This window comes from Rhinopithecus bieti, unplaced genomic scaffold (assembly GCF_001698545.2).
Source record: "Rhinopithecus bieti isolate Rb0 unplaced genomic scaffold, ASM169854v2 scaffold_17971, whole genome shotgun sequence".
Classification (NCBI taxonomy): Eukaryota; Metazoa; Chordata; class Mammalia; order Primates; family Cercopithecidae; genus Rhinopithecus; species Rhinopithecus bieti.
In genome coordinates, this window is record NW_016809834.1 from 3,791,729 (window position 1) to 3,811,156 (window position 19,428).

Genomic DNA, 19,428 nt, shown 5'->3' on the forward strand with positions numbered 1-19,428 from the left:
AAAAAAAAAAAAAAAAATGTGATTCTGTGGATATTCCTTAGTCTTTCCTTAGTCTGCACATGCTCCACATCCTCTTCTTTGTCCATGGTTTGCATTATTAAAAAGCTTTGACATGGCTCATCATGCTGTGTGCATGAGACATGGCTCTGTCAAAACAAAATCAGTATACTGGGATACACAGCCCAGGCTGGGAAAATTTAAAGGACATTACCTAAATCATTCTGCATATTTGTTTTTTTCGTTTAATGCTGAGATTACAATTAGCCTCTTTTATAATTTTTATTATTTTTATGGTAAAAATGTGACCAACCCTCAACTTTCCGCGTCATAAGAATATATCGCCTAATGATCTGGACATTTAATACCACAGAGCTCAGAAAAGCCTCTGTTTAAGTACCTAGCCGTTTGAGATTTCCATCAACTGAATAAAGATGAAAAGGAGAGGAGGAGGCTCATCACAGGGGTTCTGTTGATAACATTTCATTTAACTTATTTCCATGTAGCAACACAGAATCACAAAAAGAAAACTATTTCATTTAAAATGACAGGGCGACTATGTTACATCCATTGTAAATAAGTCCCACCCAGGAAGTGATGATAATGATAACGGGCTGCATTTGCAGTTTATGGGGTGATTCTTCTTAGATGAAATTCACCTCTTGAGTATATGACACATCCATATCACATCTCAAAGGCTAACAAAATAGTTATTTCACAGATACTGAAATAAAGGAGAGAAAGGGGTTTTCAACAGCTATGTAACAAAGCGTACAGAACAATTTATTAAGCAGATTCTGGCATTTAAGTGATATGCCAGACACTGTTAAGACTAGAAAATGGTCAATTTAAATGCGGTTATAATTAGCTGAGGCTAATACCCCTTTCTGTCCTGAACTTGTGAGAGAAATGGAATCTACAAAAGTACCAGGCCCACCAGTTTCAGGATGGATCAGTGATTTGATGCTGATATATAGAGATAAATGGCGGCTCCTCTTTTATCAACACTGTTTCAGCACTGTGAATTACTTAGAAATACTACATTCACAGACCAGTTTTAGCCCTGTGCAGGAAGTCGTGATTTGAGATTTTGACCTTAAGAGCTCTCAGAGTAAGTCAAATAGTAGTATTCTAAAACTTTTACATATTGGAAATAACACCCCTAGAAACTACCGCTCAAAATTTCACATGGTCAGATGAAATGTGAAAATTATTAAATGAGGTTATAGTTACATAGACCAGTGCTTTTTGAACTTTTCATCATGGAAATATTCCTGTGGAGGCCTTAGCGCTTCCTAGTCCATTTCAAACTCATGAAGTCTCTTTGTTGTCTTGTGCTTTATCTTTTTTTTTTATTTTTATTTTTTTATTTTTATTTTTTGAGACGGAGTCTCGCGCTCTCGCCCAGGCTGGAGTGCAGTGGCGCGATCGTGGCTCACTGCAAGCTCCGCCTCCCGGGTTCACGCCATTCTCCTGCCTCAGCCTCTCCAGTAGCTGGGACTACAGGCGCCCGCCACCTCGCCCAGCTCATTTTTTGGTATTTTTTCGTAGAGATGGGGTTTCACCGTGTTAGCCAGGATGGTCTGGATCTCCTGACCTTGTGATCCACTCGCCTCCGACTCCCAGAGTGCTGGGATTACAGGCATGAGCCACTGCACCCGGCCACTCTTGTGCTTTATCTTCAACAGATGTTTTTTGTCACAATATTAAAAATAATGTTTTATACTTTGTGTTAGTGGTAGGTAGACTTGGTTGTGATTATGCTGTATGTGTGCTTTGTATTCTGCTTTTTCCCCACTTGGCATTATAAAACACTGTCTCCAATTACCAAAAATGGGTTCATTTCCCAAATCTCCTGTGAGAACTAATCCTCAATCAAGACGAATCTTGATTATCCTCTGATTTCTCATACTGCTAGCATATTGCTAAGTAATCTTGTGTATATGTGTACCACAAATGGTGACTCATAGTATTAAACTACAAAATTCTACCCTGCAGATCAGTGTGTATTGATATAATGTTTACTTGATAGCTTGAAACCATGTGATTGGTACCATTTCAGCAAAAAATAGGTTCCCTAATAGGAGTCATCGGCACTGCTGATATTACTACACAAACAGGTGGTACCACATCGGGCAAAATCTTTACTATGCCTTTGAAAGAGGATCAGATAACAATAAAGTTCCAGTTCTTGCTTCTGAATTTGAAGCAATATTATAAGGACTGTGCAGCTCAAAGAATCTGGTTGTGTCTGGTCATCACATTTTTTAGGGCCATTTCTGGCTTGTTGGAGAAACATTTCTTTTCCTTGTCATACTCCCAGGTGCTACTGCTGAGCAAATGGGAACATCACTGTCAGAAGTATTTGAAAAGAACAAAAAAAATTGATTAGGACAATCTGTGTGCTCTTGCCATTGATAGAAACACAACTGTGACTTGGGGTATGACTAAGGTCATGGTAAGGTTAAAAGAAAAGCACCCAGGAATTCTCTCTTGTCTTTGGCTTTTTAAACTGACTGTTCTTGGCTGCTGCCGGCAATATGTAAGTTTCCATCAAATACCAAGGGAGGTTTTATAGTATTTACAAGTTGCTCTTAGGATTTTCCCAAGAGGTCGCTACTTTTACAATGGCAGAACACTTACAATGTGAAGTCTGGATTTTAGCACACCAAGTCTTAACATTTGAAGACTTCTTGATAACACAGAACTATAAGCCTATTCATAACTAACAATTATTATGAGCTGTGTGTGAAACTGAGTCTAAATACTCTTCCTCCTAAAGTAACTTAAGTCTGATACTGATTCCATTAAATTTACAAGAAATGATTTATTTTTAGAAAACAAATGTACCAAAAGATCAATTACTATAACAAAGCAAAGGTCATCTAGTCTCTTAAAAGACTACACGAAAGTATGTGGAAATTCATTTAAATAAATATGTCGTGCAAAAATGAAAGTTGCTGAATACATTGCAGTTCCTTCTGTGGCAGAAAGTTAAACCACAAGCAAATAATTAAAACATTTGTTAAGGCTATAAGCAGATTCAAAACAACATTATTGTATACGTAATTCAAATGTCAATACTGCTTAACAAGAACTCAATTAAATAATTTTCTTTAATGTGAGAAGGTATAATTATTTTTATAATTTTCATTGAACAGGATCTCTTGTCATAAAATTTCAAGGTTTTATACTTTCACTCAGACTTATTTACCAACATTTAGCCATAAACTTAGCTGTTAGGACATACAAGAGCTAGAATAGAGCTAAACATATTCGCTTTTGTGGGTCAATGAAAAACAACAGTCCTGGAGTAACATCCAAAAGGGAGCAAATTAAATAATTGCTAAAGAGACAAATGTACAAATATTTAGAAATATTTTATTGTAACAGCCGAGAAATTTTAAAAATCTGTCAATGCTCTTAATTCTGTATCATCCAGTCTTTGGCAAGATAGACCATGGGGGGAAAAATATATATATATACGTATGTATATACATATAACTATATATATGTATATGTATGTATATATTTGGCTTGGGACTAATAAAACCAAGGCATTGAGAAAAGAAAAAGTAACTCATGACAATATGTCAGGCATTAATGCAAACAGTTCACAAACAGTAAGTTCAAGGACCTGTAACTCAACAAGCAACACTATGCATGTTCTTGAATGCAGATTTTGAACAGACCAGATTTCTTTTCATGTTTTCAGATTTACAGAACACAATTCCAGTGTGCCATTTTCAGAGGTTCACTGTGAGTCCTCTAAAGGTTTCTTTATCATTTAATATTATAAATAATTATGCTCCTGGGCGGCAGTTCAAAGCTCAGTACAGCACTCGTACAACACCACAGGCAGGTCAGGTGACCTTTCTCCAATTCTCCTCTCTCTGGTGCTGAGGACAGACAAAGTGATATGTCTGTCATACGCCATTACCATTAGAACAGAATCTTGTTCTTTTATTACAACTGAACTCCGCCAGATTTCTCAGCAGGAATGCTAAGTGAAATCAATGTCTTGGATTTCCAGGCTGAGCTTGGAGGTCACAGCCACTCTATCATTTCTCAGCATTATCCTTTCTCTCTCACACACACACTCCCCAAGCCTCCAACTGGCATACAGCAGATTGAAAACAGCATGCATCAGAGGACTCATGCTGTACAATTTTACAGTCTTTTGGAGCCCCCTCCTTTCGATTCCCCCCTTCCATTTTTTGCAAATTGCAAATAAGTTTTGTTTGTGTCCTTCTCTAGAGTTCTGAGTAAAAGGCAAAGGCATACCCAGGAAGAAAGGCAGGCAATACAACTCAGAGAACATGGTGAATTTTTGACAGCTATCAATAAGATCATTATCCTCACATCGTCACCTGGATGTGACTTATGATTCCATTGTTCCAAAGAGCAAATATACTTTTAACTTAAACCATCAATTTGGTTTATGCCAGGTAGGTATGTAGACAACACAAAATCCTTTAATAAAATAACTCTATTTTATGGTAACACAGACATGAAAATTTGCCAATAAAACACACAGAAAATACCCCCAGGACATTAATAATTATTTGCTTAAAAACATAAATATGATAATAAATGATAGCTATTACACATGAATAAAATAGCTTTGTGAAGTCAAAATGTTTATTATGCTATGTATAAATGTCAATTCCAGGCTATAAGAAAGTAAATTCATGTATTGTAATGGGTCCTCTTTATTTACTATAGGTGGTATTTTTTTGGCCATGTTCTTCATTAAAATGACAACAGTATTACTTATTGGTGTGGCTATTTTTAACCCACTACATTTTACTGCTGAGTTGAAACACAAACACACTGAAGAAATCTTTTCTGACAATAAGAGCAGTTGTGGACAGTATGCTAGAGGGCACTGAGCAAAGAAAGGGCATAGTTTTATTCAACCATTGTTACTTGAAAAGAGGCACTTTATTCTTAAACCTTTGTGTATTTTACAATAATTGTGGATGGAAAGAAGTACAACACCCACTGTTTTCTTAAACTTGATATGATAGAAAATTCATAAAGGCTTACTTTCAAAAGTAATTGAATTTCAAAGAAGAACTATATTTTTAAATAATGTATAATCATGGCTACGGAAACACAATCAACTTTTTCACTTGTATTAAATAAACAGAGGTATATAAAACCACAGGATGTGGCAGATTTCTGACACTACTGAAAGAATGATTCTCTTTTGCACGAAGTCTATAAGGTTCTACGAATGTATAGAACTATATAGTTCATAAAGCAATTTCTTAATCTTAGCAAAGCAAACCTTCAGTTACTTTAGCATTTTCCATGGTTACCTAAGAAAATATCATTGTAGCAACTGCTCAATAAACATTTGAATGGATAAATGAGTGAACGGACAAATCAGCAGATGCATAAATGGATGAGGCTGACTGACATCAAAAGCTTCATGATGATTTGTATAAGTCATCCGGTGAGAAGGTATCAATGATAAAAAGTGATGGTAGGTGTAAGAAAAAAATCCATCAGCCATTTAAAAGTGAGCAACATATCCTAAAATCATAAAGTGAAATGTCCTGATGTAAAGCCTCATTATGAAACATGATGTGAAATCACATCAATAAATCAAGGGAAAAAACAGAGAATAATAACTCACAGATGTATCTGTGTATAACAATGACTATGCTGCTACAGCGATTTTTTTTATCTGAAGTACATTTTTCTTTACAGGTGATACATGAAAACTGCTGGTCCACAGAAACACTAAAATTATCACTACTTTAAAATTAAATGTATTTAATAAATGTTAAAATTATTACCAAGTTTTAAAAACTTACATGCTGTTGTGATTATAAAGAAAAGCAGACCAGGTCTTAGATATACATTAAGCACAGAAGATGCATGGTCCATTAAACAACTGAAATAGATCTTAAAAGTGGCATATGTATACTCCTACTGTCAATGCAGTGTGTACAATCATTTTCATTAAATATTTCTACATATTGTTGAAAAAACATGGTCTAAGGTCCTTGTCCAGGTTAAGTTATATTCCCCAAAATATTTGTCTTTTAGTAATATGGAAAAGGATTGGGGAATTCTAGGAAGATGGAGGCTAGAGTGCCCTTTTCCAAATGATTGATTGATTCCTTCTCCTTACTGATTTACTCTCTGGAGTATACAATAACTCTGAACGACATCCTGACAGAGCCACCAGGGTACTAGAGAAATATTTTTTTAGGATTCTTGGATTTTTTTCTTTTAATATTTTCTAATCTTTTTCTCTGTGTATTTCAACGATTGTGACTATTCTTACCCTAGTTTGCTTTAGACATGTCAACATGGTATTCATGGGATGGAGAACAGAAGCAATTTTCTACATAATTCAGCAACAAAAAAAAAAATATATATATATATAATATTGTGTGTGTGTGTATATATATATATATAGATATATATATATAATATATACTGTCAGCTTATCTATTCAAACATGGTTTTAATAGAATCAAATTTTCTGTGGTTGTTTCCTGAGTAATCTCAAGGAATATTGCTTTATGATCACTCTTCTTATTTCTTGCATGGAAAGCTTAATATATTTATACAATATCAATTTAAGCAAGATCTTAATACAATAACAAATTTTAAAATCAATTTTCCTCTCCTTTTAGGACAAGAAACATACATTATTTGACTTTTCTCTGATCCTTTTTCATGTGTTCTAATGTTTCTTAGCTTAAAAAACCAAAAACTACTTCTAAATTGGCCTTACTTCTAACACTACTATTATCTTCATCCTTACATCATAATCTCATTGGGTGGGTTGATTTATCTAAAAGTATATCTACACTTGCACCACATCAATACATCACTGATATATATATATATATCATACACATATATATATATATATATATTTTCTTTTTTTGAGACGGAGTCTCCCTCTGTCACCCAAGCTGGAGTGCACTGGCCCAGATCTCAGTCACTGCAAGCCGTCCGCCTCCCGGGTTTACACCATTCTCCTGCCTCAGCTTCCCGGAGTAGCTGGGACTACAGCGCGCGCACGTCGCCGGCTAGTTTTTTGTATTTTTTAGTAGAGACGGGGTTTCACCGTGTTAGGCCAGGATGGTCTCGATCTCCTGACCTTGTGATCCGCCCGCCTCGCCCCAAAGTGCTGGATTACAGGCTTGAGCCACCGCGCCCGGCCAGTCACTGATATTTTTAAAACACCTTCTGTAGGTCCTAATTCTACTCGCATTTGGAAGGTCTATTTTCAGTTGTCCCTTCCTGGTAAACTCCTGCTGGGATCTCTCACTGAAAGATCATCTCTCCCCTCCCAATATAACTTCCATGTACTTTATCTATAACTTTTATAAAATTTATTTTGTATCATAGAGTATGGCTATCTGGCTATTTTTATAAATATCTACATATCAAGACCTGTAAGCTCCCTTGGGTACAAGACACACCCATTTGATTATCTTTTTTATCACTCACATTTTCTGCTATAGTTAGCAGTACAATGCATATTGAACACATGATAAATGAATGATTACATGTATGCAGATAAGTTTACATGCACACCTGTTGCCCTACTTGATTCTTACCTCCCTTGTACACCCAGAGGTTAGCCCTAGCTTGCCTGCATATATAGACATTTAATAAAGTACATTGAATGAAAAATAAACTAAGTGGCAGACAGTGCTTCTTCAAAAGGGTACCTTTGCCTTTTGGGTGGGTGGGCTGTTTGTGCTCTTGTCTGTGTGAATGCTGGTAGGGATACAGCACACCAAGGTACCTTTGGGGTATGACCCTTGGCAGCTTCCCTCCTGGAGATAGCCCCTGCATCGCAGCTAGCTGGGCAGCATATACTGCTACAGAAGAAAAGGGGGGGGGGGGAGAAAGAATACTATGAATCATAAAATAAACGTACCTTTCAGAGAGTACATATATTTCAGATGTGGTATTTTTCCTATGGGGATTTTGTTTAGTGTACTGGAATATTCAAATAAAGAAGCCGTCACCTCAGATTTCATTACTTTTTAGGGGAGAAATGGCAGATACCACATATAAGTGATCTCACCTTCAGTATGTCCAGGGACTCAAAGCAAATAAGAGCCATCCATATTTACGTTATTCCAATGTCTATGGAAGGCAAGTATAACATATTATCCAGTTAAGAGCTCTTTATATTCTACTTTGAATTTATACAGTGTGTTACAAAAGGATGCTTCATATACACAGTAATTTTCTACTATCCATATTGGTTCAAGCCCTGTATGACTCTTTGATTTCTTGAAATGGGCACCTGAAACAATTTTTCTGAGGGTTAGGTGGGTAGAAGTAAAGAAAAGTCACTGAAAGGCAATGGAAAAAAAGCACTTAAAGAATATTATCTGGTCAGTCTATCTATGTTGATAAAAATTAACTGATGCTTGCCAGAAGTTTACTTTACTTCATGATATATAAACCCAGACAAATCTCAAATTATCTTGAGGATTAAGGTTTTAAAGAATACTGCCTAAAACACATATTCTTCCACTAAGCCATTACCTATTCTTAATAGAAATTGTCCAAGTAATTAATAAAAGAAAAATTTTACTTTGATAATGATAGCCATATGATACATTATCCTAAAACAAGGAAGTTGCTTTAAATTCAAATACTACATCAAATATTTAGATTATTACTCTTTTCATCTTCTTTTTGCACTTTGTTAAAATTTTAAATAACTACATAAGAAAACAGTTATTAAATAAATATATCATTTAAATTACTAAATAGTTAATATTAAATAAATTTTATACACACACACATATCCCAGTTTCTTATTTCTCATTCGTCTTGAGATTCCATGGGTAGCATTTACAATGCAAGCTAAAATTTCTACAATGAAGCAAGAAAAAAAGCTCTCAAGGAGAAGTACTGTGAAATAGTTATCTGGATTATCTTATTTTTTTTTCTGAAAGAGAAATTCCAAAAGACAAAATTGCTCACAATAAGCCACAGATCCTGATTAGCAGTGTCTCTCTCTAAATAAAATAATGAAAACTGGAGACAGCACACATTTATGTGAAAATACACATACATAATTCTCCAGACACTATAACCTAAATAAAAATACATTAACATTATCGATAAAATTATGGCTTATTTTATGCAAAGTAATGTAAAATATATTCCAGAGAAAACTGAAAACCAGAAAATATTTTATATTAATAATTGTCTCATAAGGGTTTTATGTGTTGTAATAATTACATCTTTTCTTAACCCAGCCAACTGGAAAGAATAAAAATGATTGTCTTCATAAACATTAAAAGGATAATTCACTTCAAAAGTGAAGACTTCAGAGTTTACTATTTAAAGAAAACTACCAGAATTGATCCATTTCTCCCACCTGTGTTAAAATCGATGGCATTATACCCTGCAATTTAATTGTAGGTAAAGAAAATGTGAACAAAACAGTTATTCAAAATTTAATTTTGATTCTTCATATTATTGACAAAATTATTGGTTATTTGTGTTATTTAGATATTTGAACAGCTTAACCAAGTAGTCATTAAATGTGATTCAATATTTAAATATTAGGCACCAGAGACAGTCATAATTTCCAAAGAAATATAAGAACTAATATTAAAATACAAGATTAAAACTCTAAAATAGTTTATTGAGTTAAAGGATTTAAAGGATGGAGATGACATATATTTGGAAATAAAAGTTATTCATATTCTTTCCTCATTGAAATAAATGTACTTTTACCCTTTTAAACATGGAATTAAGGTGTATCTGAGTAAAACTGTCCTAAAAGAAATGCTTTTGAGTTGAAAGGGAAGAAACATTTGTAAAAGAGATAGACCCAGTTAAATAGGCTAATATTTCTATAATAACAGTATGATATCATTTGCCTTGCTGGTATTTCTACAGAATACAGAGACTTAATGTAATTTATGATGAGAGATAAGCCTGCTATTCAGTTCGAGGGTGGCTAACATTAGGGTGCTCTTCTCTACCCCAAATTGCCCATAATCCCTTTCTCATATTTGGCTTCTGTGCAAGAGGACAAATTTTAGAATTACTCTTACCCAACTGTGATCAGGTTTCTACTATTCCCACATCATTGCATTTTCCACCAAGCATATCAAATTTTCCTGGTTTGTCAAGGTATTGAAATAAGGCCAGAAAATATCTATTTCAACACATTTTGTGTCACAGATATATTTTCTTAAAAGTTACATTATAATACAAAAGCAAAAATGAACCCCGTCCTAGAGAATTTAACATACTTTGAGTCTGCACAGATAAGATCAGGAATTTTAATACTCTTGCGTTCTACCTTAGCCATTCACAAATTAATAGGAAATTTCAGTAAAATTAAAGAAGCTGACAATAATTCTTCTATCTGGCTATATATGTAAGAGTGGATAACTTTTTTAAATGCTGCTGTGACTTATTTTAATTCAAAGTTTTAAAAAAAATGCTCCTTTTTCTATCCACTAAAATATGTGTAGCATTGATTTTACAACAAAGAAGCCAAGAAATGATGAACAGTTTCCTTCTTTTATTAAATGTTCTTGAAGCAAAATCCAGCCTAATAACAGGTGTTTACCCTGAGTGAAGTCAACAGTCACAGAACCCTTGGTTGACCTTGTAGAGGGGAAAGGGGCATGAAATCTAGTGACTACTAGAAGGTCACCCAAAGTAAAAAGCATCTGGAGAACTATATAATCCACTTATGTTTCTATGTATGTCTTAAAGAGAAAATCTGGTTAACATCTTTCTTTACATAATGACAGATAAAACCCAAAGTTAAACATAATGTATATTATGATGAATGTATTTTTATGAGAGTGAAGTTGTCTAAAACATCAGAAACAAACAGATAACACTAAACATAAAAGGCTGAGCTGAGCCAGGTTTGGTGGCTCACACCTGTAATCTCAGCACTTTGTGAGGCAGAGACAGAAGGACTTCTTGAGCCCAGGAGTTTGAGACCAGCCTGGGCAACATAGTGAGACCTCACCCCTCCCCCCCACCAAAAAAAAAAATAGCAGAGGAGACAGAAATTGTACAAACATAGTATCTGCCTTAAGTCAAGACCGATAAACAGAAAACAATGAGACTATAAGTGTACTGTAACTGCATGTCACTGTTGAAGGTGTTAGAGAGAAGAAATGCATCAGTGCATTCAGGTATGTTTTCATAGAAGAGATGGATTAAGGTGGACATAGAAAAACGAGATAATATAATATTCTAGGAATGAAAGGCATGAGAGCAGGAATGAGCTAGTTGCTGCAAAGGAAATATAGACGTTGGTGTGGAACAGTGAGTGGTAGAAAGGACAGTGCATACATAGCCATGTTAGAGGAAAATAACATTAGTTTTGTAGGCTACATTCACCTTATGAAAGCTTTTGAAACATAAGCAAAAGAGTTTTCATTGAAAATGTAGTAAGAGAAAGCCACCGACTGTTTGAGAGCAAGAGATATAATGTATTTAGCTAGAATATCGATAATACAGAAATATCAGCTATGAGGTTATCAACATTTAACAGTGATAATTCTGACCATAAGAACTTGAGTTGCAGTAACAGTTGTGAAATGAAGATGGAAAAAATAATTTCAAGTTCATAGAACACTGGGCACATAAAAATTGCCAATTAACTGGGGAAAAGAAAAGAGAAACAGAGGAACAGGATGGTAATACAATTTATACACAATCTTCATAAGTATGTAAGTATTCTCACCAATCATCTATTCTCATTTGTGTATATTCATCATATTATCCTTTTAAGAAAAACAAAACACATATACTATCTTTTTCTTTTATTTCTTTCTTTCCTTCTTGGCAAAGGAAGAATTAATTCACACAGAAAGGATTTCCCTGAATGACTAGATTCATTCAGTCATGAACTTCCCCTAAAGTGTGGCTCATTAAAACACTTTTAAAAAATTATGAACGGCCGGGCGCGGTGGCTCAAGCCTGTAATCCCAGCACTTTTTGGGAGGGGGCCGCAGGCGGGCGCGGATCAGCGGGTCAAGATAGAGACCCATCCTGGCAACACGGTGAAACCCGTCTCTTACTAAAAAATATACAAAAAACTAGCCGGGCGGCGAGCGGGGTGGCGGGCGCCTGTAGCTCCCAGCTACTTCGGAGAGGCTGAGGCAGGAGAAAGGCGTAACCCGGGAGGGCGGAGTTTGCAGGGAGCTGAGATCTGGCCACTGCCGCTCCAGCCTGGGTTGACAGAGCGCTCGAAAAAAAAAAAAAAAAAAAAAATTATGAAAAGTGTGATGTTCTCCACCACCAACAACATAAGCTTGAATTGTATCTAACTTACTCAAGTCTAATCAGTTTTTCTTGTAATTTATTATTATGTGCACCAAAGCGCTACTGGGCAGTGGGCTGGCAGTTCATTAACAGGCATTCTTTCTGCTCATCTCTAATGGCCCACTATGGGGCCAGAAAAGGTCTGGTAGGATAACAGATATTTTAACTTGTACTAATTAACTGTTGCTATTTTTGGGGAAAAAAAATAGTATAATTGTATTTGGACGACATAGCTTTTATGCTATGGTTACAATCAATAGTGTTAAATCAATCATGCTTTTATATGAAGATACCCATAAAAATACCTTAAACAAGTACTTTTCAGTGTGAGGAGTGGAGAAATTCTACAAACAGTTTATTTAAATTCTAGGCTAGTCTATTTCATTAATTCCTAGAGGTGATAAATTCTTGCCACTTTTCTGTAATAGCTTACTTTCCTGAAATTGCTAAAAACACAACTTCTCTCAATGACTACTAGTCCACTGTCTAACTGCCATCTGGAGTATTTGGATTCAGTGCATTAGGCACTGACAAAAATATCTATCAAGATTTGTTGCCCCAAATCATTTACTGATCAGTAAACCCCTTGAAGGCAGAGATTATGTCCCTGCTAATCAATGCTTTATCAGAAAATTTTAAAAACGAGGAACAGTAAAATTGAACAAACACAGAAATTGACTATGTAAAATATTAATATAGATCTTTTGTACATATTTAATGTATTTCATAATGATAGTGACTACACAGGGAACAAATTTTTAAAATCCGAAAGGAATTTGGAATGCTTGTACAATCCGAAGAATTAGAAAGGAAGGCTCATTAATAATACAGATAAAATTCACATTCATTCACTCATTTCATTTGCTTGAGAGAAAAAAATGAATTTAAATCTTATCAGCATAAGAACAAAATAGATTGTTAATACCCTCATTGTAGTCATAATCATAATAGTAACTGAATTTCTGTTTGCAAAATAAATACCAAAAATGGGTGAAGATTATTTGAAAAAAGTTAAAAGTATCTTTTCAAAAGACAACAGAACCAAGAGTTGAAGCATATGGATATTCTGAAATATTTTGGAAAAGACAGATGACAAATGCCTTCTTTTTGATAAATAAATATACATGATTTACTTGCTGAATCTTAAATATTTGCTATTTAGAAAGTAAAAGATATTTAGCAGTAGTTATGGTTGCTGGTAGGTATAAGCTCTTTCTTTGGGATCTTTGTAGTTTGCTCAAAGTTTAATTTTCTATTTTTAAAAATTATTGCTTGACCGGTATCTCCTCAGTCCCCCTTACCTTCTACCCTGGTAATCACTATTCTACTGTCTACTTTCATGAGTTTGACTGTTTTAGATTACACAGGTAAATGATATCACATGGTATTTGTCTGTCTGTGCTTTGCTTATTTCACTTAACAGAACATCCTTCAGGTTTATCCATGTTTTCACAAATAACAGGATTTTCTTTTTTTTTTAAGTGCGAAAAGTATTCCATTGTGTGTGTGTGTGTGTGTGTGTGTGTACACATATCACATTTTCTATATCCATTCATGTACTGATGGACAATAAGGTTGATTCCATGTCTTGGTTATCGTAGATAATGCTGCAATCAACATTGGAGTACAGATACCTCTTCAACATGCTGCTTTCATTTCCTTTGGATACATGCCCAGAAGCGGGATTGCTGGATCTTTAATTTTTATTTTAACTGGGATCTTTCTACAGGTCTCCCTTTTGTGTGCCCAGTCAATCTGGATAAAGGCACAGGAGACAGAGATGATGCCATATACAGTCACTTACTTAAGAGCCAGCAGCATATGACAGTGTATGGTTTGATCCAACTATTTTCCTTTACTTCAGGCATGGATTAGGAGATGGAGATATTTCTACTTTATTGTGAAGACAGTGCAAAATAAGTTATGTCCACCATCTTCTCTCTACCCTTACTCTCCCCCTTTCACCCTCCTTACATTTCTTCTCCCCAAATCACCAACTTCGTAGGAGAGCTGGGCACAAAAGGCATTTTAAATTAAAAAAAGAAGAACAGTAAGATTACAACTGAAATATGTCTTTCTTAAATACTGTATGATAAAACATACTGATTCCTAAAGATAATCTGTGTACTTTTTACACTGTCATTATGTGAATGGAGAGTGCTAAGAGCATGCATACCATTTAACACAGTTTTTTTGTGAAATTGTTTAAAATTATTTTTGTAAGTATTATCCTTTTCTGCAAGTGCAATCTCATATCAAACACCAGTATATAAAACAGAGACAGAAGAGGTATGTTATAAATGAATATAAATAAATTTTACATATTTTTAATATATTTTATTGCTATACATTAAATGTACATATTTTGAGGGTACATGTGATAATTTGATACAGTCATATAATCCAAGTCAGGTAATTGAGATTTTAAAGTATTTAATAAAATGTGACCAATGAGATTGTTTAGTTTACCCCAAGAGTTTAAGTAGGCATAAGGAAAAGTTGTAATCCTTTTCATGCTCAGTGATAAAGTCCTCACTCAAAATAAAGAGCTGTCACTTCTAAAATTGCACATAAGCAAATATATAGACTTACATCTTCTAAAAGAACATTATAGAGCTAAAATCTTGCTGATTAATAGCTTCTCCCAGGTCAAACATACATATAAAAATGGAAGATTTCTTTTCAATCCAGGGTTTGAAATATGGCAAGAACAATTAACATATGTGCAATGTGTTAAACATTTGGAATAGAGATTTTAAAATATATATCATCTATTATGATTTTAAAAAACAGTTGAATATGAACTGTTAAAGTTTAAATAAAACCTAAAAGATATATACTATATATATTTGATGGAAAAGTATTTGTTTATTTCTTCTTTCTTTTCCTGTTTTCAAGAGGAGGAACAGGGAATATCATTTGTGAGGAAAAATTCAAAAAGCAATTTCAAGGCTCCATAAGTGTTATCTTTATAGCTTAATTTCAGCTTCTTAATGTAACTTAAATGTGGAGTTTAAAGAGAAACTAATGTACTGGAGAAAATCTTTCAAAACATAGCAGCATGTTTCAGTGTGAATAAATTTGCTTTGCACATTATTTTTCATAATGTTTTTTCACAGAAAATTATCATAGCAACTTGAGTTTAAACAGGGACTTTCCGTAACATTATCAGCATTTCTTTTGCATGTTCTTCAAGTGTAATGCGTGAACACCAGGATAGGCCTTAAATGCACTGAATACCAGGACAAAAGCAGAGACAGGAACTCACATGTTGAATGTACAAAAATGAAAAATTCATAAGTCTAGTTAATGAACTGTCTAATTAAACATGTTTCATTCTCCCGTCTTGACAAACCTATTTTCAAAATGACCTGGATGCAATCAAAAGCAGAAGAGATACTGCTTCACACCCATTAGGATGGCTACTATCAAAAAAAAAAAAAAAAAAAAAAAAGGCACCAGAAAATAACAAATGCTGGCAAGGGTGTGGAGGAATTGGAAACTTGTATATTGCTGGTGGGACTGTGCAATGCTCCTGCCACTGTGAAAAATAATATGGCAATATGGTGGTTCCTCAAAAAGTTAAAGACGGAATTACTATATAACCCGGTAATTTTACTTTTGGTAATATACAAAAAAGAACTGAAAGCAGGATCTCAAAAAGAGATCTGTACACCCATGTTCATAGCAGAATTATTCACAATAGCCCAAAGGTAGAAACAATTCAAACGTCTATTGATGGATAAATGGATAAACAAAATACGCTATATACATACAATGAAATATTATTCAGCCTTAGAAAGACATGAAATTCTGGCACATGGTACAACATGGATAAACCTTAAAGGTATTATGCTATGCTAAGCAAACACGTCACTCACCAAATAACAAATATAGTATGATTCCACTTATATGAATTACCTAGAGAAATTAAATTCATAGAGGCAGAAAGCAGAATGGTGGTTGTCAGGGGCTCGGGAGAGGGAGGAATAGGAAGTTAGTATTTAATGACTACGGACCTTCAGTTTCGAAATCTGGAGGACAGCTTTGAATCTAGAATTCTTGCTCTCCTTGCGGCTCCATGTTAAACCTGGTGGCACAAGGACAGCAGGTTTGGGTGTGTACCTGTGTCCCTCCTCTTCCCACCCCTAGCTCCATTCAAGAGACAAGAAGTGGTTTCTGTTCTAAATAGGCTCATCGTCTTGACTTCAACTGACTTGTAAAGGCTTCTGAAGTGGGGGCCAGGATCTGACATGGCTACAGTCCTGCTACGTATGTCCTCAAGGAAGTGCAGGATGAAGTTAAAATGCAAGAATATTCCAGGCAAAAGGAATAAAACATGCAAAGCCATAAGGTTAACCTTCAAATCAACCAACAAAGTATGTTTATTAAAATTTAAGGCTTTTCTGTACACAACAGAAGACCTTCCTCTCCCTTTTTAAAATGAAATAACACATTCCTTCTACTTCTCCTTGGCCAGATGTGAGGTAATGCTATTTTGTAGTCCCCACTACTGGGGCAATGCTGGAAGAGACTATAGAAAAAGTGATCTGGTTTCTTTCACTTAGTGTAACATTTTTGAATTCTCTCCAAGGTGTAGCATGTATCAGTAGCCTGTTATTGTATTGTTGAAAAGTATTTCTTTGCATGGGTGTATAATATTTGTTTATCCATTTATCTAGTTGATGGATATTTGGATGACTTTTTCCAGTTTTCCAGTGAATAATCCCGCTATGAACATTCCTGTGCAAGTCTTTGTGTGTTTTCATTACTCCTGCTTATCCATGTCCTAGGATTGGATTTGTTGAGTAATGTGGTATCTTCATGTTTACCTTCTAAGGAAATTGTCAAACTTTTCTGAAGTGGCTGAACCATCTTTCATTTCCATAGCAATGTATGAGAATTCCAGTTTCTCTATATTTTCTTTCTTTCTTTTTTTTTGGAAACAGAGTGTCACTCTGTCACCCAGGCTGGAGTACTTGTGGCATGATCTCCGTTCACTGCAACCTCTGCCTCCCGGGTTAAAGCAACTCTCCTGTCTCAGCCTCCTGAGTAGCTGGGATTACAGGCGCCCACCACCACGCCCAGCTAATCTTTTTGTATTTTTAGTAGAGACGGGGTTTCCCCACGTTGGTCAGGCTGGTTTTGAACTCCTGACCTCGTGATCCACCTGCCTTGGCCTCCTAAAGTGCTGGGATTACAGGCATGAGCCACCACACCTGGCCTTATATTTTCATCAGTACTTGGTATTGTCTTTTTAATTATAATGATTTTAGGAGGTATAAAGTGGTATCTCATTGTAGTTTTAATTTTGCATTTGTCTAATGATGTTGAGCATCTTTTCATGTACTGATTAGCCATTCCTGTCTTTTTCGGTAAAATATGCATTCAGATCTTTTGCTTTTTTTAAAAAAAAATTAAGCTGTCTTATTGAATTGTAAGAATTACTTATATATATGAATTTTATTTAAATTTTTTTTTATTTTAGGTCCAGGGGTACATGTGCGGGCTTGATATATAGGTAAACTTGGGAGGATTGTTGTACAGATTATTTTGTCACCCAGATATTAAGTCTAGTACCCAATTGTTATTTTTTCTGCTCTTCTCCCTCTTCCCACTCTCTACCTTCAAATAGGCCCCAGTGACTGTTGTTCCCCTCTGTGTGTCCATAAGTTCTTCTTATCATTTAGCTCTCACTTATAGGTGAGAACATGCAGTATTTGTTTTTCTGTTCCTGTGCTAGTTTGCTAATGATAATGGCCTCCAGCTTCATTTACGTTCCTTCAAAAGATATGATCTTATTCTTTTTTATGGCTATATAGTATTCCATGGTGTATATGCACCACATTTATCCAATTTATATTTCTTTAGGTATATACTCAATAATGGGATTGTATTTATATCCTGTAATGTATTTTACAAATTGAGCTGTCTTATTATTGAGTTGTAAAACTTCTTTATATATTTGAATTTGACTTTAAAGGGTCAAATTCAAAACCTATCAGAGAGACTGTGCAAGAGTTCGGGTTAATAGTACTATATAGCTATTATCAAAATATTCATAATAATAACATAATAGTGGGAAAAGGTAATACAAATAGTTTCCTCTCAAATGAATTTTTTATATACTTACACAAAAAGTAATTTTTTATTCTTTAATTTTCAAAAATCCTAACAGAGGAGAAGTACAACGAGGGTTCTAAAGGGATATGTGTTCTTTGTAACCATCAAGGAATACTGGGCATGCCAAGGTAGGACTCTGAACATGACGACTTTCATTAACCACTAAGGTGACTCCTGGAAAAAATGAAGAGTAGACAGGGCTGACAGCCAGCTCTCAGGACTGAGACTCTTGGTCAAACCTGAGTGGAAAGGGACAGGGGTAGGGAATAGATGGCAAGAGTTCTCGGCTAACCTCCTAAGTGGTTAACCCACAGAAGTGGGTGGAGGCTGCGATTGTGAAACATTTCTCCCGTTGCCTCCCCAGTTCTATCACAGCCCATGGGGGAAAAGTGACTGGGGAAAGGTGCCTAGAGGAGGGTGGGAAGGGTTGTCACTTATTTTCCGGTTTAGAGTCCCAGCTGGGGAAGAATTCATCCTGAAGGGAGTAAGGAAGTGTATACTAAGGCCTAGAGGCACTGGGAGGAGCAACTTCACATACACATGATCTGGGAGATTTAAAATCTTTTGTGTTTGTACACAAATTCTAATGAAACTTGACGTCAAGAAAAAAATGTATTACAATGAAAGAATGAACAAACTCAGACTTGCTACAGATTTGTCCATATGAAGGGGAGCTAATAGCTGTTATGTCAATACAGCATAATTTAAAAAACAAAGAAGTTGCAGCTGTTGGGTGTATAAGGGTTTGAATTAGCAGGTCAAACAAGAAAATGACTTGGGTGGACAAAGGCCTCAAAAGGCTGAAGAGTTAGTCGGTATCACCAGAGGTTAGTGATTAGGTGCTGAGGCTCAAGCCCATAATCCTAGCACTCTGAAAGGCCAAGGTGGGAGGATCACTTGAGCGCAGGAGTTTGAGACGAGCCTGGGCAATATAGCGAAACCCCATCTCAACAATAACTTAAAAATAAAATAAAATTAGCTGGGCATAATGGCATGTGC

At 35.3% G+C, this 19,428-nt stretch overlaps 1 protein-coding gene across 1 annotated transcript in view; it reads right to left on the reverse strand.

The window, feature by feature from the left end:
* Window positions 1-19,428, reverse strand: part of SOX5 (SRY-box transcription factor 5) — a 437,995-nt gene that overhangs the window by 68,743 nt on the left and 349,824 nt on the right. The window contains 2 exon segments of the mRNA XM_017890553.1: window positions 7,704-7,787; window positions 7,789-7,853. Of these exon segments, the coding sequence (XP_017746042.1) occupies window positions 7,704-7,787; window positions 7,789-7,853 (149 nt within the window).